The sequence below is a fragment of the Chlamydotis macqueenii genome, chromosome 5 (genome assembly GCF_036417535.1).
Source record: "Chlamydotis macqueenii isolate bChlMac1 chromosome 5, bChlMac1.mat, whole genome shotgun sequence".
NCBI classification, from domain to species: domain Eukaryota; kingdom Metazoa; phylum Chordata; class Aves; order Otidiformes; family Otididae; genus Chlamydotis; species Chlamydotis macqueenii.
Window position 1 is genome coordinate 3,471,456 of NC_141560.1, and position 24,397 is coordinate 3,495,852.

General features: G+C 43.6%; 1 protein-coding gene across 3 annotated transcripts in view; it reads right to left on the reverse strand.

Moving 5' to 3' along the window:
- Positions 1-4,429: 4,429 nt before the first annotated feature.
- Positions 4,430-24,397, reverse strand: part of DDHD1 (DDHD domain containing 1) — a 61,794-nt gene continuing 41,826 nt past the window's right edge. For 2 of the 3 annotated variants that reach the window (XM_086748550.1, XM_086748547.1), the window contains 6 exons: positions 16,271-16,533; positions 14,391-14,466; positions 10,421-10,570; positions 9,132-9,384; positions 7,674-7,856; positions 4,430-5,423 (listed from right to left, as the gene is read on the reverse strand). In XM_086748550.1, coding sequence (XP_086604676.1) covers positions 5,242-5,423; positions 7,674-7,856; positions 9,132-9,384; positions 10,421-10,570; positions 14,391-14,466; positions 16,271-16,533 — 1,107 coding nt within the window. In that variant the 3' untranslated portion in view covers positions 4,430-5,241. The remainder of the gene's footprint in view (positions 5,424-7,673; positions 7,857-9,131; positions 9,385-10,420; positions 10,571-14,390; positions 14,467-16,270; positions 16,534-24,397) is intronic. The other variant, XM_086748549.1, reaches the window with a different exon arrangement.

Genomic DNA, 24,397 nt, shown 5'->3' on the forward strand with positions numbered 1-24,397 from the left:
CTCACTGAACTCAAGAGAAGACTCTTGTTTCAGCAGGGTTGGGATCTGGCTGTTCGAGAAGCTGCATGAGCAGGACCACATCAGCAGCTTGAGGTGGTCTGTTACATTACCGGTGGTGTCACATCAGAGAGAAAAAAAATCTGGATTCATAAGGCACTGGGTAAGATTAATGTCCACTTGAAGCAGCTATTATGAGTTCAAAACCCAAGATAAAGAAGCCTTCTTATAAACCGAAGGAAATAGTAATCCCAAAAACTGAGATGCTTTGTCAGAAACACGCTTGACAACTCTGTTTTAAAAAGGAAGGATCTTTATCAAGGGGTGACATGGTGAGACCCTGTAAGTAGCTGCTTTTTAAGCACAAAGTATGGGACCGCTCTGAGATGACATACGGACTTTCAAGGAGATACTGGAAAAGCCATAAAACCAGCAAGAACAACAAATTGGACGTGGGCTCCGTGGAGTTGGTCAGGGCTGCAGTCTGTAGAGGGGTCTGCACTTCACCTCTCCCACGTCCATGCCTACAATCAACGGGGCACCAGGGAATGGGCAGAGGAGCTACAGAAAATGCTATTTTCTTAAGAAATAAAGAGAGAAGTTAATTTGTGGCAGATGCCCACAGAATTGCCAAATGGAAGCCCTCCCTCTCCCTGAATAATTCATTGAGGGTTTCAAAACCACAAGAGATTGCTTCTGGGACATCTCTGTGTTTGCAGGGGACTCATTGACTTTTCACTCTTGAAGGGAAAGGATTGGCCAAGGTCTGCTAGTCAAGAGCTGCTACAACCGCAGCTGGGCAGACAGAGCATTTTTGGGGGAAAAGGTTGATGCTGGAATTTGCTTTCTAATGGGAGCAGAGAGCACCAACCTCAAGGGCAATCTGATAGCCAGGCTTTTCTCTCCATGGATTAGAACTTCTCCTCTAATTCCTTGGAAGTGGAGACCATATCAACACGCTGTGAGCTGGGCATGCAGTTTGAAGTGCTTCTGCAACAGCATGCAGAGAAGAAACACAAAACATTGTGACATCTATAGCAAAGCGTAGTTCAAACGAGCCTCAGGGGAAACCCAAAGGGCAAGGAACCAGTCTTGGGAGAGGCCAGCCCAGATCCACTGCCTGTTAACACGCCAGAATTCACTGACGATGACAGAAAATGCTTTGTCAGTCCCAGAGCTACGCTGACTGATGGCAGTGACCAGAGAAGACACAAATGCAGCAAGAGAGAACATGCAAACCCATCCTGAAAGCTAAACACATCCAGCTGGGCTCCGCTGATGCCGAGATGTCAGGAGAAGTCTCGGTGATCACGACAGCAATACGTGCTTCTTGGGTTTCCAGTGGGTTTCAAAGTTTCAGTTTAAGTCTTGAGGATGCACAGGCCATGCTCAAACAAGCACGGAGCAAGCTTCAGTTCCAGCAGTGAGAAATGAAAGCAGAAATGAAAACTGAACGCTTCAGAAAAGGGTTGAGTGCAATGGGTAAGAGACAAGCTGTACTAAAAACACCTGTGGAAAAAAAAGAGAAAGTTTGATTTTGTGGAAAATGATTTATTAAATGCAGATCAACATGGAATGCAAGAAAAATGTCAGGCTGAAGTCCATCCAATAAATCAGAAAATGAGATTGTCACAGGGGTGACATTTAAAAAAAAACCCAACAATTTTAAAGCTTCTTGGGAGATCAGCAAAGACAATGGGCACAGACTCCGGGGAAGCAATGAAAAGTGGTCGCTACAATTCCAGATGGAGAGCAACCAGTTAGGTAACGCTTGGAAACTGGAAATAACTCAGTACACGTGGCAGTCTGTTACTGGGTCTCGGTGTGTAAAAGCTTACCGAACCCCTGACGGTCACTGAGGATGCACGGCAGAGACGGGGCAGACGACCCCGTAAAACACCATGGATCAATCACCTGCGGTCTGAATTCAGTAGAAATATGAGGAGGCAGAAGATTAATCTCCAAGCTAATAACGGAAAAATGGGCAACAACGAATTCCAGATAAACTTGCCGGGCAGAGGGCACACAAATACACATTAACTATCTAACTGCAAACAGTTGACACAGTGATTGATGAACTCAACTTGAAAATAATCAATCCCCACCGATTCAGCCACTGGCAGAGTCAGCTCGACCGACAAGCGGCATGGGAAACACGCACCAGGACGAGAGAAAACCACAAAGGAGGAAAAGGTGGCAACCAGGCGTAATATATCTAAGAGAATGTGAAGCATGTTTCAGTTCAACCTAATAACGCTAATTAGGAAAGGAGATAAAATAAGTGAGGCTGGCCACGGTAACATAAAGCAAAGGGCCAGAAACACGGGCAGTAAAAATAGAGAGAGAATATACAAGGGGAAGGGAGGTTGTAGTAAAACCACGACAGAATAACTAGGAGCAAAGGAGTGAAACTCGGTTAAAAAAAAAAAAAATTAAAGCTGATTATCTGCAAAAATGACCTTGTAGCAAAGAAAACTGTAAGCGTCAAATTTGGTCAAAGCACTCAAGGACGAGTTTCGGAAAACAGCTCAGTATCAGTCAGAAGACTGACAGCAGCGCAGTACGTTTCCTTATCTTGGTTTCTCAAGAAAAACCACCAGTCAACACAGCTTGTAAAGCTAAACATCGTTCTTGCAGAAGAAAACAAGTCAGTAACTGGAAGCCAGGACATTCCAGCTCTGTATTATGCCACGGACCATCTGACCAGAAAGTTTCAAGCATGAAATTTAGACTCCAGCATGCAGAGACATGACCCCACTTCAACCTATGTTACACCGCAGCACAGAAACAGGGCAATCCTTTTCAAAATGGAATTTTCTAACAGTATTTCATCTTTGCGTGACGATACGAGATCTTTTCTGAGGATTAAAAAGATGAAAGCCTGCCCACAGCATGCTTAACATCCTTGCGTAGACTTTAGAATAAACCTCCATTTATTCTTTTGAGGTATGTTTTACATTTGTAATCAAGCTTGGTGATTAGCAGATGCTCCATGAAGTCACAAATTAGAGCAGAACCATAAATACACACATCCGTTAAGTCAGGAAAAATGCAAAATGATGAACAGGTACCGGTCCTTATTATCCCTTCCCCAGCAGCGATACGATTTACTTCTCCGCTCGATCTTCGCCCCGATTTACCAAGGGGCACTACATAAAAGTAGGATCTCACCCCTTATATGGAGAGCAGTCAGCAAGTCCCAGCACGTTCCGACGCGAGGGGAAGAGCTATTCCATAAATCTGAAACACGTTCTGGACAACGGCGGAGTTTACACAGACCACAGGAATTACAGGAATGAACTCCCTTCTGTTTACGGAGTTTAAAAAGAGATCTAGTGTGGATCCAGTAGTGCGAGGGGATAACGCAGCAGGGACGCGATCCAACTCAACGGACCGAAACACAAACCACGCGCATTTGGAAATGCTTTACACTTTCTAAATAGAAAAGGAGATTCTCCTTTTATGTTTAAGTTCTCCTAATTAAGAAGAGCTGATTAAACAAGTTATCTGGAAAGCCAGCAATGTAAACAAAAGCCTGTTTTCTGGAGCAGGGGGGGTCAAGCTTCCTCGTCTTCGAGGGTTGATTTTAATTGTTTATGATTGTTCGTCAACCAAGGTAAACATGTCAGGCAGGAGAGTTACAATTCACCAAGGCTGGACTTTTCCCAAGCTCCCAACTCCTTTCCCCATCGCACCAGGGGGGAAACAAGCAACAGCCCCCGTAATATTATTTTTTGGAGAATAATATTCTCTCTCCCCAGAATTTTAGAAAGGGACATCTGGGTGGTTTCCACGTCTCGGAGCCGCTGGCTGAGGCTGGCTGCTGGTGTGGGCTGACGTTGCCACATCTGTTTACAGTGAGAATACCGCTGTTCACCAACATCACAGCCTGATTTTTTTTTTAAACAAAAATTTAGATTCTGCAGCTTCTACATACGCCATACACATCATAAATACCTCAGCCAGAGGCAGCGCAGAGGCCATGTATCTGACACTTCTACTGCAGAGCTTTAAAACCTCAGCAATGACCTTTCAGTGTTTCATTTGGAGAATAATTCCTTTCATCACAACACTTCTCTCTTGACTTCTCCTGAATTAGCTTCAGATACAAATCTAATCTAAGCTCTGGCATTCTCAGGCCTCACTGAGTTTATTTTATGCTGCTCTCTTTCCTCTTGATAGGTTCCTTGTGCATAAATATACATATATTTTCATACAAACGTACACACAAATATATATATTTCACGATGGTAAGCAAAAGCCAGCTGGATCCTCTGCAAACCAAGTCTAATATGAGCTCAGAATCTTCCTGTGCCCAAGAACCACTTGAGGCCTAAAAAGCAAAGGCAGTTACTTACCTTTGAGAAGAATGTGACTGATGTCATTTGTGTGAAACCACAAATATTTATTTTTAATGAAAAAATACTTAAAGTGTGCCACAGTGTCCATATATTCATCTGAATAGTAGTACAAAGATATGTATTTCTGAGAAAAAGTCTTAACACTGTAGAAAATAAATGTGGTTCTTAAATTATGTCAAAAGAAACCAGTAAAAAAGTAATGTTTTATACACTGGAATAAAATGAAACAATTAGAGAGAATAATAAATTATAATTACAGTATTTCAAATATTTGCTTCATGCTTTTCTCAGCATTAGTTTTTTAAATGCGTCACGTACGATACGCCCTCAGAAGCCAGCAGTCAGAATGGTCTTTCGATGGCAGAGTGGATAACAGGATGTGGAGCTGAATAAAGTCCTAGAAAAATGACACCACCGTTTGTTATTGACCGATACATAAAACATCAGAACATGGCAGTTTGAGGTTTGGATCTAACATATATTTTGGTTAACGGAAATTAATTTTTTTTTTTTTAAATCAACTAATCTTTTATACTTGAATGAACTGAACAGCAATTATGGTGATTAACAAGTATGTCACCCAAGCACACCGCACGACCGTGCTTATGGGATGCTACACGTTGTGTTGGCTTTTTATACAGTCAGAGTTAACAGGAATTTGGAATCATTTCAGGTCTAATTAAGCACTGCAAAATGTTGAAAACTATAAAGTGCTTTTAAATACAAATCATTTTTGCTCTTTAGAAATAGGAAAAAATCCAAACATGCACTTAAACCTGAAACCTCCATGCCATATATCCTGCAGTTCAACAGTAAAACATCAGCTTTGTGCCATTTGTTTTAAAATTTCCTTTCCCATCCCGCCCCATCCCCAGTCAAAAATTCAAATCGCCTCTAAATTGGATTTGTCGGTGTCTTCTTGGTCGTGTTTGTACATGAAGGTTAGAAGGAAAAGAGCAATATCCAGAGATGACCAATAGGCAGTGTGCGACGTGACCGCGGACCAGTATCTGCTCTCCACGAGACCTTCCCTGAGCTCGAAATCAATCCGGTGCTCCAGTTCCACTAGAAAGTGAACAGGGAACAAAACCAGGGTTAGAATTGTATGTCAGCAGAAGAAAAACATCAGCATCTTTTTCCACCAGCTTTGGGTTCTGATTCTACTTGCCGTATAGAAAATGCATTTAACAGTACACTTACCTAAGTCAACGGTGATTTTTAAGAGTACGCACATACATTTTTATGCATTCAGCACAAACCTGACCTAAGTGGTGCTTAGTTCATGGGAAAAGAAAAAAAGAAACTAAACCTAAAGCTTGGAAAAAGCTAGCATTTTTTAAGCAGTTGTTTTTCGTATGGTAACTAAATAAATAAATTTATTTCTGCTCCTTCTGATATCCACACAGAAGCATCCAGCAAGTGTCGAGGAAACATTGATTTTCAGAAGGTGGATGCTCAGAACTTTCTGAAATAAACGGACTTCTCGCATCTTTAGTCGCATACAAGGAGACCACACCCAATTTTATAAGCCCTTTCTGTCTCTACACAGCGCTAGCCCCTTTCATTTCCAGATTATTCCAAATGTATTTCAGCAATCATCCTTTTCTTTCAATGGCTGCTTTGATTAATACCACATCCAAAGCAATTTTCACTGCGTGTTTAACTGGGCCAACAGCTAACCTATTGTTCAGGCACTTCAGCGGTTCGAAAAATCTCTACAAGGAGCAACAGAATAAAAAGGACAAAACTAAAAGCCTGCTTAGCTACAAAACCCAAAACCCCATATTGAGTAATAAACGCAGCCATTTATCAAAGCCCGTTGCAAGGCATTTTAATTCTTGGCTCAAAGAGCATCGCACAAGCGCTGCCTCGGCCGGCACGGCACGGCAGCACTCGGGGAATGACGGGCCTTCCTCGTGTCTTCACAGGAGCGTTGCAGCGAGGAGAGGGAGTCAGAGCCGTCGAATACCAGGAGACAACCACAGTTGTTTCCACTGAGATTCATATATTCAAGAAAACCAGCCGCTGTGCAGGAAGGACGCCCCGAACGACTCCGTCTCCCTCCGAGGAGAGGCCGTTACAGGAGCTTGGGAGGCAGCCAAACCCCACCACAAGCCGTGCGGCCGCCCTCTCAGAAGCAAATACTTTGGCCGTGGATTGCATCATTCAGCTCGCGGCCTCGCTGGCCTCCGCTCCATGTTCTCCTTCTATGGAGCAGGGACGGGTTTTCGGCACAGAGGGATGCGGGAACCGTGCAGAAGGCCCCTGACGTGCCAAACCCGCCCTGAAAGGACCTCATCGGCAGCTCCGCAAGATTCGCTGTTGTGCCACTCTGTTTTCCTCAAGTTTAAAATGAAGTTTCTGTCCTCAAATTCTGACTCAGGCAGGTTATCTGTTGAAATTAGCAGTGGTGAACGGACAGCAATATATCATGTGAACGCTATCACAAGATACAGCGTACTTGTGACTCTTTAGATGGCAAAAAACCCCATCTCTGCCAACGAGAAGTTTAGAAATAAAATCAAGTATGAATTTCTGTAAAGGAAGTATCTACACTTTTCGAAAAAAAACCCAGCTGTTAAAATTGTACTTTCTGTTCTGGGCAGTTCAGATCAGGACAAGGGCAGTTTCTGTTTCCAGTCATACGTGCCTTCAAATCCAGATTGCTTCAGAACTGCAGATGTATGGGGAAATTTAAATAAATCCATTCGATGATAAATGGTGAGTGGGATTCTCTGCAGGAATTCTATTGCTTTTCCTAGTGGGAGTCTAGGAGCTACTGATATGTAGATGTCATTAGCCAAAACTCATACATGCATGTGTATGTGTAAGTGGTGTACACGTATGTACAAATACAGATAAAACTCATTTAAAAGAATAAAGAATAAAATAGAGAACAAAGAGTCAGTCTTAAGGGATTCCAAAAGCAGGAATGGATTAAATATTTACCACTTTAGAGTAAATCAACAAAATCAGATAGTGGCATATGTTTCAAGATAGAGGGAGGTAGATTTAGATTAGATATTAGGAAAAGATTTTTTACACTGAGGGCTGTAGAAAACCCTGGCCCAGGTTGCCCAGAGAGGTGGTGGATGCCCCCCCCCGCCCCCGAAACATTCCAGGCTCTGAGCAACCTGATCTGGTTGGAGATGTCCCTGCTCCTTGCAGAGGGGTTGGACTGGATGGGCTTTGAAGGTCCCTTCTAACCCAAACCGTTCCATGATTCTATGATATGTTGTTGTTATGTTATTTCAGGCCTCCCACAACGTACAGATGCAGCCCGCTAAGGTTTTGTAAGGTGGACTCATCCCTAACCTGCGGGTTCGAGAAAGCCCGAGCTGCTGTGTGGGAAAGGGGGCGTCCCAACGGTCGTGGCCTTCTTCTCCTCGCTCTCGGCTCCATCTTTTCCCGTCTCGAGTGTTTGGGAGGTGGTTGTACTGGATCGACCAAATCTTGAAAAAAGCATCCCGCCGAGGCCCTTCCCAATACTCGCAGCTCCTGCATTCAGCACAGAGGGGAGGAAAAAAAAAAAAAAAAAAGCACAAGGGAGCTAAATGAAACTGCAAATTAAAGTCACTGTGGCACCCATCAATTAGAGCTGAGTGACAGACAAAGGGAAACGCTATTCATGCTTTTCTAGGGTGGGAACAGATTATCTGACTTAAGCGTACACTGTTTATCCTGAGACTAATCTAGCGTATGAGCAAAGGCTACAATTTGGAAATTGTAGTTAAGGGAACAAAAATACATGAGAACAATTCCACGGCAAGAAATCTGGTACTTTTACAGATATGTTGTAATTCCTCTTTCACAAAACGTCTAAGACCAAGACAAAAATGCTTTTAGTACCTGCTGCACACCAGGATCCCATCAAGACATCAAAGACACTCCTCCCATTAAGGGTCCTTATGTTGGCATAACCCTTACAGAGGTGTAGAAATGCTAGATCATCCTTTAAAAGGATATTTTGGTTGCTCAGGAAAAGTTAAGAACAGATCTGGGATGTTTTCTCCCGACTTTGCTGCCACCTTATGGACAGGACTTTAAAGTTACTCCAGCAGCACAGCAAAAAAGAAACCCTGCTTGGATATTCTGCATATTTCTACTTAAGGACAAAACTGCTTTTATATACTTTACTTATTTGATTGGGAAGATTCCTGGCACTAGGTCACATTAGCCTTCTTCCAAATCCCACATGGAGAGCTAAATAAAAGCCTTGAGTCAACAAAAACTGCAAGTGCATGCTCAAATGTAAGCTCCAGTGAGAGTAAATTTAAGCTCCCTTAAACCAGGGCTTATTTTGAATCAGAAAGCCAGAAGGGGACAGAATTCATATTAAACCAGCCTGAATTTCCTATCATAAAACCATAAGTTAAATGGAACTGTAACAGCTTACATCGACTGATTTTTCTTCTACTTTCCAATACTAGAAAATGTAGTCATAAAACAAGCTTTACATTTTTTTTTTCCATGAAGTGCAGTGGAAACTATTAAATCACCAGGATGTTACTTCAATAAAGCAGACAACAATAGGCAGCAATAGCCTAATCTCCCTGACCCACATCCTCTCCCCGCAAGCCACGACTGCAGTGTACGTAAACTGTCTTTTCTTCAAAGTAAATGTCAGTTGGGATTAAAACAAGCCATACACCTATACAGAACAAACAGAAACAGCCAGGAATGGCTTACTTAGGGTTGCACCTCAAACAGCAAAGCTCTACAAGAAGGTCCTATATAAAAAAAAAAATAACAAAGGACATAAAGAACAATTACCTAATATACTCGCTTTGCCTATGTTTGTTATAGACTCCCCGTAGTGGCGTCGAACCATGACCGGTGAAGTAGTGGGGCTTGGGACAGCTGAAGCACTTTCGCTGTCAGTAACTGAGGTAGGTTCTTTTGTTGGGTTGAGAAAACTTGGCTTCATGTGCTCGTAAGGTAGAGGGTTTGCAGTGTTGTACCAGTGGATCTGCACAGGTGAGATGTTGCTGTAGTGTTTCAGAATTAAAGGTTCTAATCTATAGGCCTGCAAGAGTAATTCAGAACAGAAAATCCTGACTGTCAAGATTGAAAAATCACATTCCCTTCGCAGAGAGTCCTCTCCAACCTCCAATCCAAAATATCTGTACGAGTGAAGCCTAGAAAGTGTCAGAATGGTGGCATTGTGTCCTGGTTCACTTTTATTCTCACAACCCAAAAATAAGCTGCCCAGTTGCTTGTGCGCCGGCATTTGGACATTTCTCTGCCACACTTCTACTCAACGTTGTTACAAACACAGAGGTTACTTAACAGATGTTGGTTGTTGCAGGACCACAGACTGCAGCCTGACCAATCGTCCCAGATGCCCCAGGAAAATTCTGGTTTTGGAGTAGCTGGAGCTGAACAACATCTTGAGATACCCCCAAATTACTCTTCTACAATAAGCACGAAATCCCAAATCAAGCTTGCACCAAAGAGATTGCCAAGGTGATACAGATCAAAGTTCCTCTGATAACAGGGAACACTGGCTGCCTACGGAGGATTATAAAAATAAGGACAGGGCAAAGCGATACCAGGACTGCCCTCCCACGTACTATCCCAGTCTCTAACAATCTGTGACTCTGGATCCCCTGGGGAAAAAGAAAAAATAGTCTTTGTTTTTCTCCAGTATCTTGCAAACTGCTTGTGAAGCCTTTTTTAACAGCGGGAGTATCGTTGGACAGATGATGTTTAACCAAAGTCAGCAAGTTAAACACAAGTTGGAACTTGACTGAAAAGGATTATTTCTTACGTCTCTGCCAAAAAAAAAAAAAAAAAAAAAAATCCCCAAAACAGAGTAATCTCGAATCTTATGCTTATTAATATGAAAAGAGAAGCAAAGTATATGGTATTTAAGGCAATTACTTGTAGAAATTGTTATTCTACAGTTCAAAACCCAAGACATTGTACAACAATCATCAACAAACAGTCCTGTGCTGGAACATACTCGCATTGATTCACACGCTTTGGAGATCACACATTATCACACAGCTGATGCTTAAAAACCGGCAAGGTAAAAGCTTGCAACTGCAATTAAAACTCACCACTGGATCTGTTGGATGAAAAATATTTAGTAAGCGGTTACAAATTGTTCTGGGCAGAATATGATCTTGACTACCGCTGTTTCCTGGACGGATGCCACGCAATGCCAAAAACACTGCTAATGGAGATCCCATACAGAAGAAATTCTCAACCTAAGGAGAGATTTCATCCGCGTTAATAAGGATGGAAATAACACTTTCTAACATGGCTGGATTTGACTTCTCCCTTTCAACTGATTTCTCAGTTTCAACTGAGGAACTCATATAGTATTAGTAAGTCACGACAGGGACTGCTCTAAAAGTATTGTCTCTGACACTGAGAGGCAACTGAGTAAACCGGGACTACAACCGCTAACCCAGATGACAAAGGTCACTGAACGTGGATCTGTGGTAACGACTTTTGGTAGCTACCAACCTGGGGCCGGGATTCAACAGTGACCTAGAGGCGAATGGCTTTGTATCCCCCTACCAATCCTCAGACACCATCTCCTAGAAACACCAAATGTAAAACTCTGTGGTCAAAAATATTTTCGTAAGTCAAAATTGATTTTTAACCTAGAGAGTATTTTCTTAGACGAACAATGAATTTTGCCATTAGCAGACCTTCACGGCAACTTTCCCAACAGCAGTGCCCAGTTTGCAGGTCACCACCACTGAGCAACTCCCACTGTGCTGCTACTTAACCAGCAAGAGCAATTGCTGCATTCTTGCTGAGTGCATGTGGAGGATGCTTGGATTGCCACGTGCCTTCGCTACACGGCAGCGCAAGGAGCGAGGGTGTCGAAATAATGGTCCGTTTCAGCTACTACATTCCAGTACTGCTCAAAACATTCCTCCTCCTCTGACTTGGCGCCGGTACCCCACCCTCCTTCCTTCCAAAAGAACGCGCAAGTCCCAATTCAACATGAAAAAAAGAAAATCTAGGTTTTCAGTAAAGCTATTCAGTGTCATATGCTGCAAAGCTCTGCGCTGTCATCTGTACTGTCACTCCAGTGCAGTGCAAAGCTGCTCCCCTTTCTGATAACAAAGCTTTACAGAGACCCTTGCATTTTTGCAGGTAAACAGTTTCAGTGGTTACATGATACATGGCTTTTATTGCATTATTTCTATCTACGAACACAGGATTAACAGTGTCCACAGACAGATGCTTTCTTCTTGGAGGGCGCTGTTCTTCACTACGCGTTTTCTTACATCCACAAGCCTTTCAACGTGGTCTTCCAGCTCTGGAAACGCTTACAAAGACAAAGTACCAATGGGTGGTACCTTAACGGGTGGCACCAGACCAATATCAAAGCAGTGAACACTAAAAATCAAAAGCAAGTCTTCCAAAAACAAAGTCCTTTAAATTGCAGCCATTAGACTCAGCACTGGTGCAAAGTGGCTGAAGAGAAGGCTGCCATGGAATGAAACCTACTGGGATCAGAAGACTAAACATTTCTAGAAAACATGTATTAATTTTGGCGTTTCTCCTAGAAGCAGGAGTGAGGCACTTCACATACGCTCCTGTAAATGTTTAACAGAGAAGACATGTTTAAGAACACGTCCTTCCAGGATAGCACTTTTCTCCTGATTATGATTCACAAACAGAAGACTCAATGAATTTATTTGTATTTTAAGCAGAAGTTGAGCCAAATAGTCATCTATTCAACTTAAGACCGCAGTATTTTCAAAATTAAAAAAAAAAACAGATGAGGCTGCACTTCAGCATCCTATTAAGCTCTCATAATTCTTATACATGTAGTAAATCACTAATACCTTATAAATAATTTGTGATAGTTCTTATTGACATCACTATGAAATGATGCTACATAGAAACCACAAGGTCAAATACAAGCTGGAGCTCCTTCTGGGAAAGTTTCTGTAACCCTGAGTGAATGAGGAGTGCTAAGGAATTCTGAAGCACTTTGACAAGTCCAGATTTAAACAAATTTCCACTTCAGTCCTAGGGAGCAACTGCGGTACGTTCTGCCCTCCTCTTCCCCACTGTGATTGAAAACCATCCTACAATTATTTTCATGCATCAGAGTCATAAAGAGGTAGGTATCACACCATTCTCCGTGTTTTCACCTTCTTCAGCCCCTTTAGCCTTTAACTCTGATTCCTCTTACACAGCTGGTGGGGAGGAGGCTGCACTTCTAAACTTTACATTTACAGTGGGGGGTTGGCTTTGCTTTGAACCCACGCAGCTCCTATTGATTTAGCAGTTTATTCAGTTATGCCATCTGAGGAGAAGTAGAAGAAGAGAGACAAAGATACCTCACCCTCAAGTTCCCATTCTGGTGGTTTGTCCAATACATTCTTGTTAGAGTACAAGACACCCTATATCTTCATGTTTGGGTTTTCTTTTCCTCCCAAAAGGGTCAGTCAATCGCACAAATCATTTCCTCTAACATTAAATACCAGCCAAGTTAGCTGCTGTATTTACTCTTGCACTTGTCTCCTCAAAAGCTGCCTCTGTGCTTGCTCAGCCTCAAGCAAGCTTAACTCTGTTTAATGTAGGACTAGTAACTCTGTCTCATCTTGGGAAGCTTCATTTGTTTCTGTCCATAAAAGAGGCCACACATGGACAGTAGCTAGCCCTGTACGTGCCCATTCCGTCGTGTAATACAGTTCAAGGGGACCAGTGACCAAAGACTCCAGTGTTCTGCCATCGCACAGACCAAAGTAATTAGTGGATGAAGCATCTGAAGTGAAGAGCAACTCACCATCAAAGCAGAGCTCTGGTCTGCCATGAAGAGCCAAGGTGCAGGCAGTCGGTACCTACAAAGCAGTTTCTTTTTCAAGCTAGTCGCCCTCACTAAGCGGGACTGGCTTGCTCATGCGCAATCGTTTTTCAGTGACATCCTGCTGAAATCCTCCCTTGGCACAAGCACTCTGCCATCACTTTCTGCAGCTCTGTCTCAGGCACAGTACTCAAGCAATGGGAGTCACCAGCGTCAAGCTTCACAGAAGCAAAACCGTCTTCCCTTCAGTATGGGTAAGAAAAAGGATGTACTGCAATGCAAAATTACCTAGCAGTAATCTGGATTGATACAGTCCTCTTTTCTTTTCCTCTCCTTTCCCACTCCCTCTAAAAGCATCTGTTCAAAAAAATCTTCAGCTTAAACACAACTGAGCGAGGAAAAATCTTTCACAGAGCTGGAGGAGTATCAGCCTGACTCCAGCTTGCTTGATGGTAGAGATAATAGCACGATACATGCTTTTGAGCAGTGATGAAAAGGAGAAGGCTATGACAAATTGAATTGTGGTTAGTTTCCTCTTCTTTTATGGTTCAAGATTGACCTTGACCTCTAGGAATCCTTCTGAACTCAGAAGGAAAGAAAATGGCAAGTTAAGAAACAATAATTATTTTCTGAATAATCTATCATGTCACATTTTTACGGTTTAATATTTCAGGACATAGCGAAGCAACTAAAAAGTGTTGCACATCCCACCAAGAAGTTAGAAAATGCCTTTTCCCAATGATATGAAAGCGGAGCAATTTATACAGCTGATTAGCAAGCCATCTATTTCGTGAGACTAACAGTAACTTGTGCTAACTGTCAAACCAGTGTGATTTGGAAAGGGAATCCACTGCTGGAGGAAATTCAATCAGATTTGCTCAGAGATGTGACATGTTAGAAGCAGCCCCAAGGAAAATCGATTAGTCAACAAAGACTTTGTTTAAGATACACGATTAATGTGATTTGCCACACGCCTTTTACCTTCCCACACAGTCGTACATGTGTGTGTAATATATTAACAATCTATATATAGGCGTATATATTTACAGATAAACATATATATCTGTAATAAATACTAATATATGAATACAGTAACATGTTTGCACACACTACAACCAATATAGTAACATTATTCTACCAACATCATATCTAGGGACATGGGAAAAAAAAAGTAAGTACAATAACTCATACTGCAGGTGTATTTTTACAGCAAGCAGAATGTTCAGTAAAAATCTCTTGAACATACATACCTTAAATTTTAAGACAGGTGGTTTTGATATAGTGGATGCCTTTAACCCATGTAACCTCTCTTCTATCTCTCTCAACCTAGAAAACAGAGATCTTTCTGAGATCCAATAAAACACGTAGCCTTAACCTCTCTGATCCAAACAGGCATTCCTGTGGGGTCCAACAGTTTTGCCTGCTGGGAAAAGAGTGATGGCGTCAGTATTTCTTGGAGGCAGTTCAATTGATTAAGAATCAATGTCTGTGAAATCCTCTTTCTCTGACCACAGAAGGAATCAATTAAGACATGACAGTTTCCTTGTTCACCACCCCAGGCATCTGCTCACCCTCCTTCCTTAGGAGTAGGTGACTCACCTCCTGTTTCCGTGGTGTTTTAGCAACCAAATCACCTGGTTTGTTTTTTTTTTAAATCCAAACAACAAAGCCACAGGAGACTCCATGGCCCAAGCATTAAGGAGTTCTGTACTGTGGTGCAATATCTGGAAGACAGTGTCCCACCCCTTCAACTATCATTAAAAAAGGTTGTTTGCCTGTTCTTCTAAGTTAGTCTCAATTTAAAAAGCAGCCACAATATAAAGCACCTCATAGGGACCAGTAAAACTGGTCAGCCCCAGCATTAGAGTATGATGCCCTCTTCAGAGAAGGAAAGCACCATCTCCTCAAGTTCCGTCGTTTCAGACTGAATGGCACTAACGTGGCTCACGAAAGAGAGAGCCACTGTCGCTGTACAGAAGTGCCAGTGTCAAACGATATCTGGATTTCTGGGGACGCAACCTGAAGCATTTCAGAGGGATGCCTAAGGAGCTGGAGTGTGAGGTGAAAATGGTAATTTTTCCCTGCTTAGTGATATGCCTGAAAGGTCATCTTACCATTGGGACAACTTCATTGGGTTTCTTACTTCCCTTCTCTCAGAAAGACTGCAATTTATCCAGTCTTGCAGTTGATAGGGGTGTCCTGTACCAACCTCTAACTACACACAGAGTGATTTCAAGCACTGCAGGAGATCTGATGCTATACGAATGCTTCCGAAGTACCATCAGTACTAAGACAGGTTTCAAGGAGGAACCAAAAAGAACTCCGATCACGGTTCACCTCCCGCTGTAAAGACTGAAGCTCAAGCTACTATCATTATTATATTATTATTATCTCTATCCACGGGTGTCTCATAGCACCTCAATATCCAGGTTAGGAAAGAGAAGTCACCCTGACACTGTGGAGACATCACAATGATCTGCAAGGTCTCCTGATACTGAGAATCCCTACTAAAACTTGCAAGGCGCTGAAACCGAGATCCTGTTTGTCACAGTGGGTAGTGCTGCTTCACACTCCCAACAGCATGAACATTTTTAGATGGCAGCAGGAAGAAGCTGGTGAAGGATCCACAGAAGAGTAGTAACCCTGTAAACCCAATCCCAGCAATTACAACATCCATATCCAGCTGGTGGAGCTCAATTTCCAAACTGAGCCTAGGGAAAACTTCTCATTTTCCTCTAGAAACTTAGGAATTTCACTGCTCAGGTTCTGCTCAGTCTTACAGCTCACTGCCCACCTGCAAGCTACTCTGTTGTGTCTCTCCTCAAGCATCCGGATGGCTAATGGCCTGACCTTCTCCCTTCCTCCTGGCTACGATCTGCTCCCAGTGCATCTGGTCAGTGAGCAGCAGCTAGTTGCTTGGTTCTGGTGCAGGCTGTAGGATGTGGATTCAGAGCTCCTATTAGCAGTGCCTGCTCAGTCCTGTGTTTAGCATTTACCACTGCCATTCAGCACCAGACAGAAGAACATCAGCCACAAAAGACAAGAGCCACAGTGGGTTCTGGAAACACTCATGAGGGCATCATCTAGGGATGTGGTTTTCTCCTTTAATAATCAGAAGCGGATGCATTACCGTTGTTTAGTTATATAAAGTTCTTCAAGTAAATGTTGCTCCTCATAGCTCATCCAACGGTCTTCGAGCTCCTCCTCCTCCTTCTGCAGCAACTGTTCGTAAAGCCTGACCGGGTTCCAGCCAGTCATGATGTCGTAGGTGATGACGCAGCCCAGCGAGTGGGACACGATCGAGACTTTCCCTCCTTTCTCCTCAAACTCTGGATTCCGGGAGCAGAAGAGTGTGTATAGCCGGTTCAGCTCCTGCTGCAGCCCTTTCACCAGCTGTTTCAAGAGGGTAAGGGAAGAAAAGTTTAACATCAACATCTTATGACTCCTGTTCACGTTCACGTACTACACTGACCAGCTTCTCAAGCACGCATCTAGGATGAGCACGACAGTCTGTTCACTTAGCTGGGAAGATGAGCAAAATCTTATGGTCAGCAGCAACAGTTTGGTTGACTGTCACTGACTCCAGTAGTTCATCTCTCCCCCTCAAGACCCAGCAGCAACCACCACAGAGGACATGTGCTGACCCCAGAACTGCTAAACCATGCAGCCCAAGGCATTAAATTGAAATAAACCCTGAAACAAATGATAGCTGTGCTTAAAGTACTCAACAGCATCCTCTGAGGTGAGCGATACTGCTTGGTTTTCACCAGCAGTCCATTAGCACAACAGCGACTATTGACACCGCTGGGTTTCCCTTATTGCATGTTTCTCTACCTTTTCACAGCGCTGAATGTTTCTCCTGTGTCAGAGGTTCAGCTCCTGTCTTAACCTAAGGAGGCTGGAAGGAGCCTGAGCCACACGTGATCTCGAATCAAACTCACATCTCTGCCACAAGCTTGGCACACAGCCCTGGACAAATCATATTCTCTCTTCTCCATTTATCAAAGGGAGGCAGCAGCATTCCTATCTCATTGCAGGGGGCTGGGAAGAAAAAAAATTCACTAAAATGGATATGCTCAGATATCACAGTGACAGCCTAAATGGGTTCTGGGAAAACATCCTCAAATTGCTTTTGGATCTCTGTAAAGCACACTCGAACTCATCAAGTCTTTCATTATTCTGCCTGCTGCCTGGCTACAAGGAGATGCAGCTTTCTGTCCTACTTCCCCTCCTACCACCCCACACCTTTTCCCAAAGAAATCAGAATGAAATGATGCCACTAAAGAATAAAAAGCCTCATCTCAGGCAAAAGGAAGATACAAGAGGAGAAAAAGCACAAACGAGACAGAGCCTGAATTTGAACATTTGATACAAGTGATGCTAAGAAAAGCAGTTTTATGGGTTTCTAGGAGGTTTTTTGGGGGAAAACCAGGAATGCAACACAGTTCTCAGACATCAGAGGCTAATCCCATAGAACTACTGCAATAAATATATATTGGTCCTATGTCAATTGAATCTCCGAGAGGCTTATCTGCTTCAGACCCTACAGCGGGGTACATACGCATAAAAATGTTAAGATTCACAGAAAGTATTTTTTAGAGCAAAAACGTTGAAAGCCACAAAATTTAGGAACTAGACAATACAAAAAGAAGGCAGCTTTGCCTGTGAAACTCAAAATGGTAATGGAGCAATGCTTCCAGGCTATGGCATAGAGGAGGACAAACAAAAACTGCAAATCCTTCCCTTGTCAGCAACAGGAAATTAAGGCTACACAACACGCAATTTGAACATGATTTTTCAAGAGCCTGAATCATTACTGAATATAAATATGAATGGCACTAGGATTGTCAGTGCTTGATACACATTTTACGAGAGAGGATCCACACAACAAACCCTGCGCCTAAAGCGTTGCGAAATGATCAACAAAGCCTTGCAAGAGCTCGCAGAAACAAGTATCATCGGTCCCACTTTTGAGTCTTTTTGACTGTGACGCTGCCTATTCTTGCGTTTGGCTCTACACAGGCTTTGGGCACTACTTTCACACACGAACAAACGGGCAGAGGTTTTAGCAGGAGCTGGAGCTGAAAATAGAAATCAGGACTAGCTTTGGCTGGCTGGCGTTTTCTCCATTTAAAAAGGTTTTGATTAAAAACCAGAACGAAATAGCAGTGATCTGTTGAAATCAAAGCGTCTTGGGATTCCTGCCAGCAGCTCAGTGAAATGAGGGAAGGCTGATATCCAGCATTTTTTGCGTGACTGACTGCTGTTGTACCTGCCAAGGGAGCCAACATACATCATCCTGCCAGCCGGGACTTCAGCCGGGAGCCCGGGACGCCCAGCCACGCAGCGGATGGAGCGCTGGCTTCAGCTTTCAGAGCTGGCAGTGTAAAAAATGCCAATCAGGCTAGTGCTGGACTCATCACAGCTTCCCATGTCTCTGTCAGTACAGCAGGGAGATAAGTAATGCCATCTCATTTTAAAAAACCCTAAACAAGCTGTATTAATATATCTCCGTGTTCTCAATTTTTTTTCTCTGGTGGGAGAAGTGAGATGCACAACAACTCAGCTACATCCCTTGGTTTCTTATTGCATAAAAGCCATCACTCCCAATGTCCTGCCCAGCTTGCTCAACAGCCCTGTACCCTACTCTCCTACATCCTATTCCTGCACAGCCTATTTCCCTGGAAAAGCAGATATCTTCTGGGAAGAATGATACTACGTCCGTTTTCCCCACGTCCCATAGACACAGAACAAGTAAGTAATCTTCTGGCATCACGGCATTTCAGTACAAAGCTCTTGCTCTCTTGCAATCTGGGGGGATAAGACAGAATCCTTGTCGAAAGTCCTGGTTGGACACTGAGTCCAACCCTGTTTTTCAGTGTCCTGCTCCTTATAATCATGCTGTTACTGAGAAGTTAGGCAACAACACGGACAGCAACTAAGAAACCGTGCATGGATTTCCAAATAGCTGCATATTTGGAAGCTTGCAGACCAGAGCCCAAGCATTTAATTCAACTAGATCATCTGATGGAGATTGCTCCTAAACTCAAAATCACTGGTCACCTAACTTAATTGTAGAGTAGAAGATCTGCTGTAGTAAAAGCTCCAGATTCTCAGGCACTGTGAGCGGTCTGGTTTGCCGCTGTGACAAAACCAGAAGCCCGGCACCCGATCACTTGTCGATGTTTGCATCTTGCCAGAAGTTCTGTATCAGCACTCAGATTAGAAACTGAACCTTCTGGTATATAGTTAGAAAAAAAAAAGAAAGGAAAAGAAAAAGCAGCTTGATTTTAAGTTCCAGATAAAAAATTATTTGGTTAAGCAGTATATGAAGTTAAGATAGTACTTAATCCTGATTGGCTTTCTTGGTCTTAAAATGCACATAATATTCTAAGCTGTAGAAGAAAAGTTTGGTTTGAAAAGGGCTTTAGTCCAGCAAGTGTCACAGTAAGTGTTTCCAAATGTCTTCTGTAGTTACAGCCTGATATTTGTCCTCACACTCCATAGAAAAATACCTTCCATAAACACCCATTGTCTTTATAGCTGTTAAAATCAGTGACATTTTCATTGGAATTAAACACGAAAAACATAACTCCTTATCAAACTTGCTCTCCTAAACAGCATCACTGTAATTAAAATAAACTTTTTAAGAGCTGATTTTTTTTTTTTTTTATCCACACTTTGTCTTTTTGCTCACCCAGAGCTTGCTGACAGCTTTTCCTGCTCTCACTGCACCTACATCCAATGACTTCCCAGTTAAATAAGCCCTCTCCCCACTGGTTTCCCCGGTGCTTCTGCAAACTCCAAGCCTCATTGCTTGCCGGTCAACTGCTCTTTCTGCCTGAAAACAATAAAGCAGGAATCATCCAGAAAAAAAAAAAAAGTGGAATAGTGGAATGCAACATGACCAGACCTCTCTCTCTTTCCATCTCCCCTCTTGCCTCCTCCCCACCAGTTCCCACCTTATTTTGGGGACCGGTGGGACTGAAAATTCACTAAGAGCCGTCTCCCCAGCCCTTAGAATCACAGGATGGTTTGGGTTGGAAGGGACCATCAAAGCCCATCCAGTCCAACCCCCCTGCCAGGAGCAGGGACATCTCCAACCAGATCAGGTTGCTCAGAGCCCCGTCCAACCTGGCCTGGAATGTTTCCAGGGATGGGGCATCCGCCGCCTCTCTGGGTAACCTGGGCTAGGGTTCCACCACCCTCAGTGTAAAAAATTTCTTCCTTATATCTAAACCAAATAAATAAATAAAATAAAACCAAATAAATAAATAAATCCAAATAAATAAATAAAAATCTAAATAAATAAATAAAATACATCTAAATAAATAAGTAAAAATCCTTCTAGCACTGTTTTTCTTTGTCAGCCCCCCGAGCAGGGCCTTCCCCACAAAAAGGTTAGACTTTCCTTGAGCCGCTGCCCAACCCCTATTACCGTCTCCTAAGGCTTCTCCCACAGACTAAAGCAGCTTAAGTATCTCACAAAAGAACAAATGTGGCAACAGTTGACTGAGGAATTTTTTATTTTTCCTGTGCAGCTGCTCCCACAAACCCCGCTTGCTGCTCTGACTGCTAATCTGCCGGCGGCTCCGCTCTGCTCCGTTACCCTCAGCTCTTCCAGGAGGACCAGCAAAACACAGCGTGCTTATGTGCCTGTCACTGAGCAGATCAAACCACCGTAACAAAGGGAACACTTTCTATTTCTTCAAAAAATAGCCATATCAAAACCCTTCCTCCCTGCTGACCTCTCCACCGCAGCGTTAGCTTAGCATCAGCCTGGGGACACTGCAATATTGGCAGTGAAATATTTGCAGAAAGGTACAGAAAATCCTCCAGTGTTCCTATTTTCTTCCTCAGAAAAGCCCTTTCTCCCTATTCTGATTTTTAGGGAAAAACCTCCTAAGCACCTTTTGCAGACCAGTTGTTCCAGTGCAAAAGTTTAGCACAGGATTAAAATGCTACAAGCCTTGTAGATGGCTGCAAATACTCAGAGACACCCAGAGAAAATGAAATACAAATAAAGCACGACTTAGCAATGCCCGAGCCTTTAATGCAATCAAATTTCCAAGCCTGATTTTATGGCAAGTCACAATCAGGCACATGAAGCACCCCAAAATTCTCAGGCTGGGGACAGAGCCCCTACGTACTATTAAATGTTACTTATACACTATTAAATTTTCAGACCTGCTCAACACCAGCAGAAGCACGCTCGAGACTTTGATACAGTTTGATAGAGCGGCATCCAAGAAATGGCTGCGTTTCCTACACGTTCTCGTCTGGTCCCAAAGGGCGAGGGAGAGCCTTGATTTCCAGCAGTGAAAGATCTCAGCAAAATGGGGTGAACGGAGAAAAAAAGCCACTGGACAACCGAGCAGATGCGATACAGTGCTGTTCCCCTGTGAAGCTCTTCTGGGAACGTGTTTCATTTTTGCTATACGAAAAGGAGATTGATTACTGCTTGCCCGGAGCTCTCCTTATCAGCTGAAGTTTTGCCGATAAATCGTCCATGCAGGAAATCCAAGGCCGCGGGACCAAGTTGCTCAGAAGTCATCCGTTTACATTCTGACAAACCGAGGTTAAACGCTCTACCCCCTTCACAAACCAAATCAAAGGCAGAGGAAGGAATGGTCTTTCTGCACATTCACGGAGAGCCAGCGTGACAGTCATGGAATTCAAGGGGAAGCCCAAAACCAGAATGCTGACCGAGGAATAGGCTGCTGGGCCCAATCAGGCCAAAAATCCTCTCTGCTTTCCAGTTATAGAATCATGGAATCATAGAATGGTTTGGGTTGGGAGGGACCTTCAAAGGCCACCCAGTCCAACCCCCCTGCAAGGAGCAGGGACATCTCCAACCAGATCAGGTTGCTCAGAGCCCCGGCCAACCTGGCCTGGAATGTTTCCAGGGATGGGGCATCCACCACCTCTCTGGGCAACCTGGGCCAGCGTTCCAACACCCTCATTGTAAAAAATTGCTTCCTAATATCCAATCTAAATCTACCTCCCTCTATTTTGAGACCATTACCCCTTGTCCTGCCACACCAGGCCCTGCTGAAGAGTCTCTCCCCATCTTTCCTGTAGCCCCACCATGAGGTACTAGAAGACCGTTATAAGGTCTCGCTGCTTGGCACATGACTTCCAAGAAGTCAAGAAATACCAGCCCATTCCACCCATTCAGGAATTCTGGTGCCAAGGGCATATCTTTTATAAAGACAAGATGGGAGTCTGAGTCAGATGGGACATGCCACTATCATCTCAGGCAGAAGGAGCTGTGGCACGGCTGGTAATAAGAGCAGAAGGATCCTGTCTCTAATAACCTCTTGGGTGTTGGGTAAGCCTGAACGGCTGGATCATGAGAAGCAAGCAGCATCCAGAGCTGCTGTCTCAGCTGAAGTCCATTTTACCAGTGTAAATAAGCATGCCTGTTTCTTACAAAGCAGAAGGAAGTCTCGGTGTGTATGGTGGACAAACACCTCCTGGTCCCACACCAAGGAGATCCAAGCAGGAAGAAGAACTTCATCCCCTGCCCGTTCTAGTGGGCAGATCGCTGAGGTCAAAAGGGCTTTTCAGTGCACATCAAAAGTACCATGGTAGAAAATGACATTTTCCCCTCAATATCCAAGAAATGAGTTTTTTTTTTTCCGAAAACAAGGAGCACAAAACCCGTGGGCTGGCACCCTGAGCATAGAAGGAACGCAAAGCTTGCACTGCTCCTGCTCAAATCCTCGATGACCTGCTTGCTGCTGAAATTTGGATACAGCACTCCAGTCCCAACCTCTCTGATCTTGCTCTCCTCTTTGGGCTATGTTGATTGTCCTCTCCTAAGACTGCTCTCAGCTCTGACCGTCCCTTTGCTGTAACTTTCAGAGGGCTTTTCTCTCTCGGTCTCCATAGGACCCTCACCCACTGGACAATCTTTTCACATAAACAGCTTGAAGGCCAAGAGGAAAAAAAAAAACGGTAGGAGTGCAGGAAATCTGACCTCTGCACCCTCTCCAGCTTGAATAGCGTGACTGTTTTTGTAGGCTTCGTGGGAAAGGAATTTTAAGGAGATCTAAGGAACAGCGAGTTTTGCAAGCAGCTCCCTCCAAATGCCAAGAGGACTTCAGGAGAAAGTGCAAACTCGTTTGAAATTCAACAAGCAGGCAATAAGAAGGTGTGTGAGCCAACCGGAGGTAGAAGGAGGTCCTTAAAAGCCAATGAAAGATCTGCAGCTCAAGGATGGATTGTGAAGGACCACAAAAGCAAAGACAAGGAGTGTTTGCTTCATGTGAACCAGGAGAAGGTGCCAGCACACAACGCTGAGATGGTGAGACTGCCGACCCTCCAGAACACAACAGTTGTCACGCTGCCTGACGGCATCGCTGATGGATGCCAGGAGAGTGTCACAACAACAGACGAGAGGCCAGAACGAGTCTTAGCTGTGTGAAGAGACTAGAACGCTGTGTGTCTTAGAGACGTTACAGAATAAGGATCTGTGGATCTGCCCAGACCTGAGTCTCCCTCTCAATACCTCTCTTTCTGTTGAAAAGCTGAGTCTAATTCATTTCTAATCTAGTCACTGTGTTTAAGACTAAGTTTGGGTTCAGGTAGATTCAATAACTTATCACTTTATGAAGCTGAAAATACATTAAAGGACAATCAAATGAATTAAGCCAAGCAGGTCCTTGACTATTAGGTTCAACAGAATAAGCAAAACCAGTGTTGAGACAGTCTCAGTTAAAAATTCCCTGCTTCACATCCCTCACGTTTTCAAACACACATAAAAGCACGTGCCTTTTATTGCTGAAAGGAGTGCATAAGAGAAGGACATTTCCATTGCAAACCCTCTTATCAAAGAGGGATGAAAGCTCCAGTAAAAGTTAATACTCATCCTGAATTTTAAGAGTATAGTCATCAATCCCCCTTTTTAATACACATACAACAGCAAACCTTCACGCCGTTTCAAGGAGAAGGCGCAGCCCGCCCATGGTGGCAATGCCAGGCTGGCTGCATTACACCGAATTCCTCCTAAAGCCTTCAGTGCACCTCCAACACCAAGCTCACAGCCACCGCGTCACGGACCCCGGCTTCTCTGTTTCCTCTCCTCAGCTAGTGAGAAACGTTTAATTCCCACCGCATTTCCTTGCTCTTCAGCTGTGGCGAAAGTAATCCATAAACATCTCCTACTAATCTTCTGAGGCTGCTGCAATATTTGCGCCAAATCTTTAGAGATCTTGGGATGACAGATGTAAATAATATTCATCCTGTACTAAAG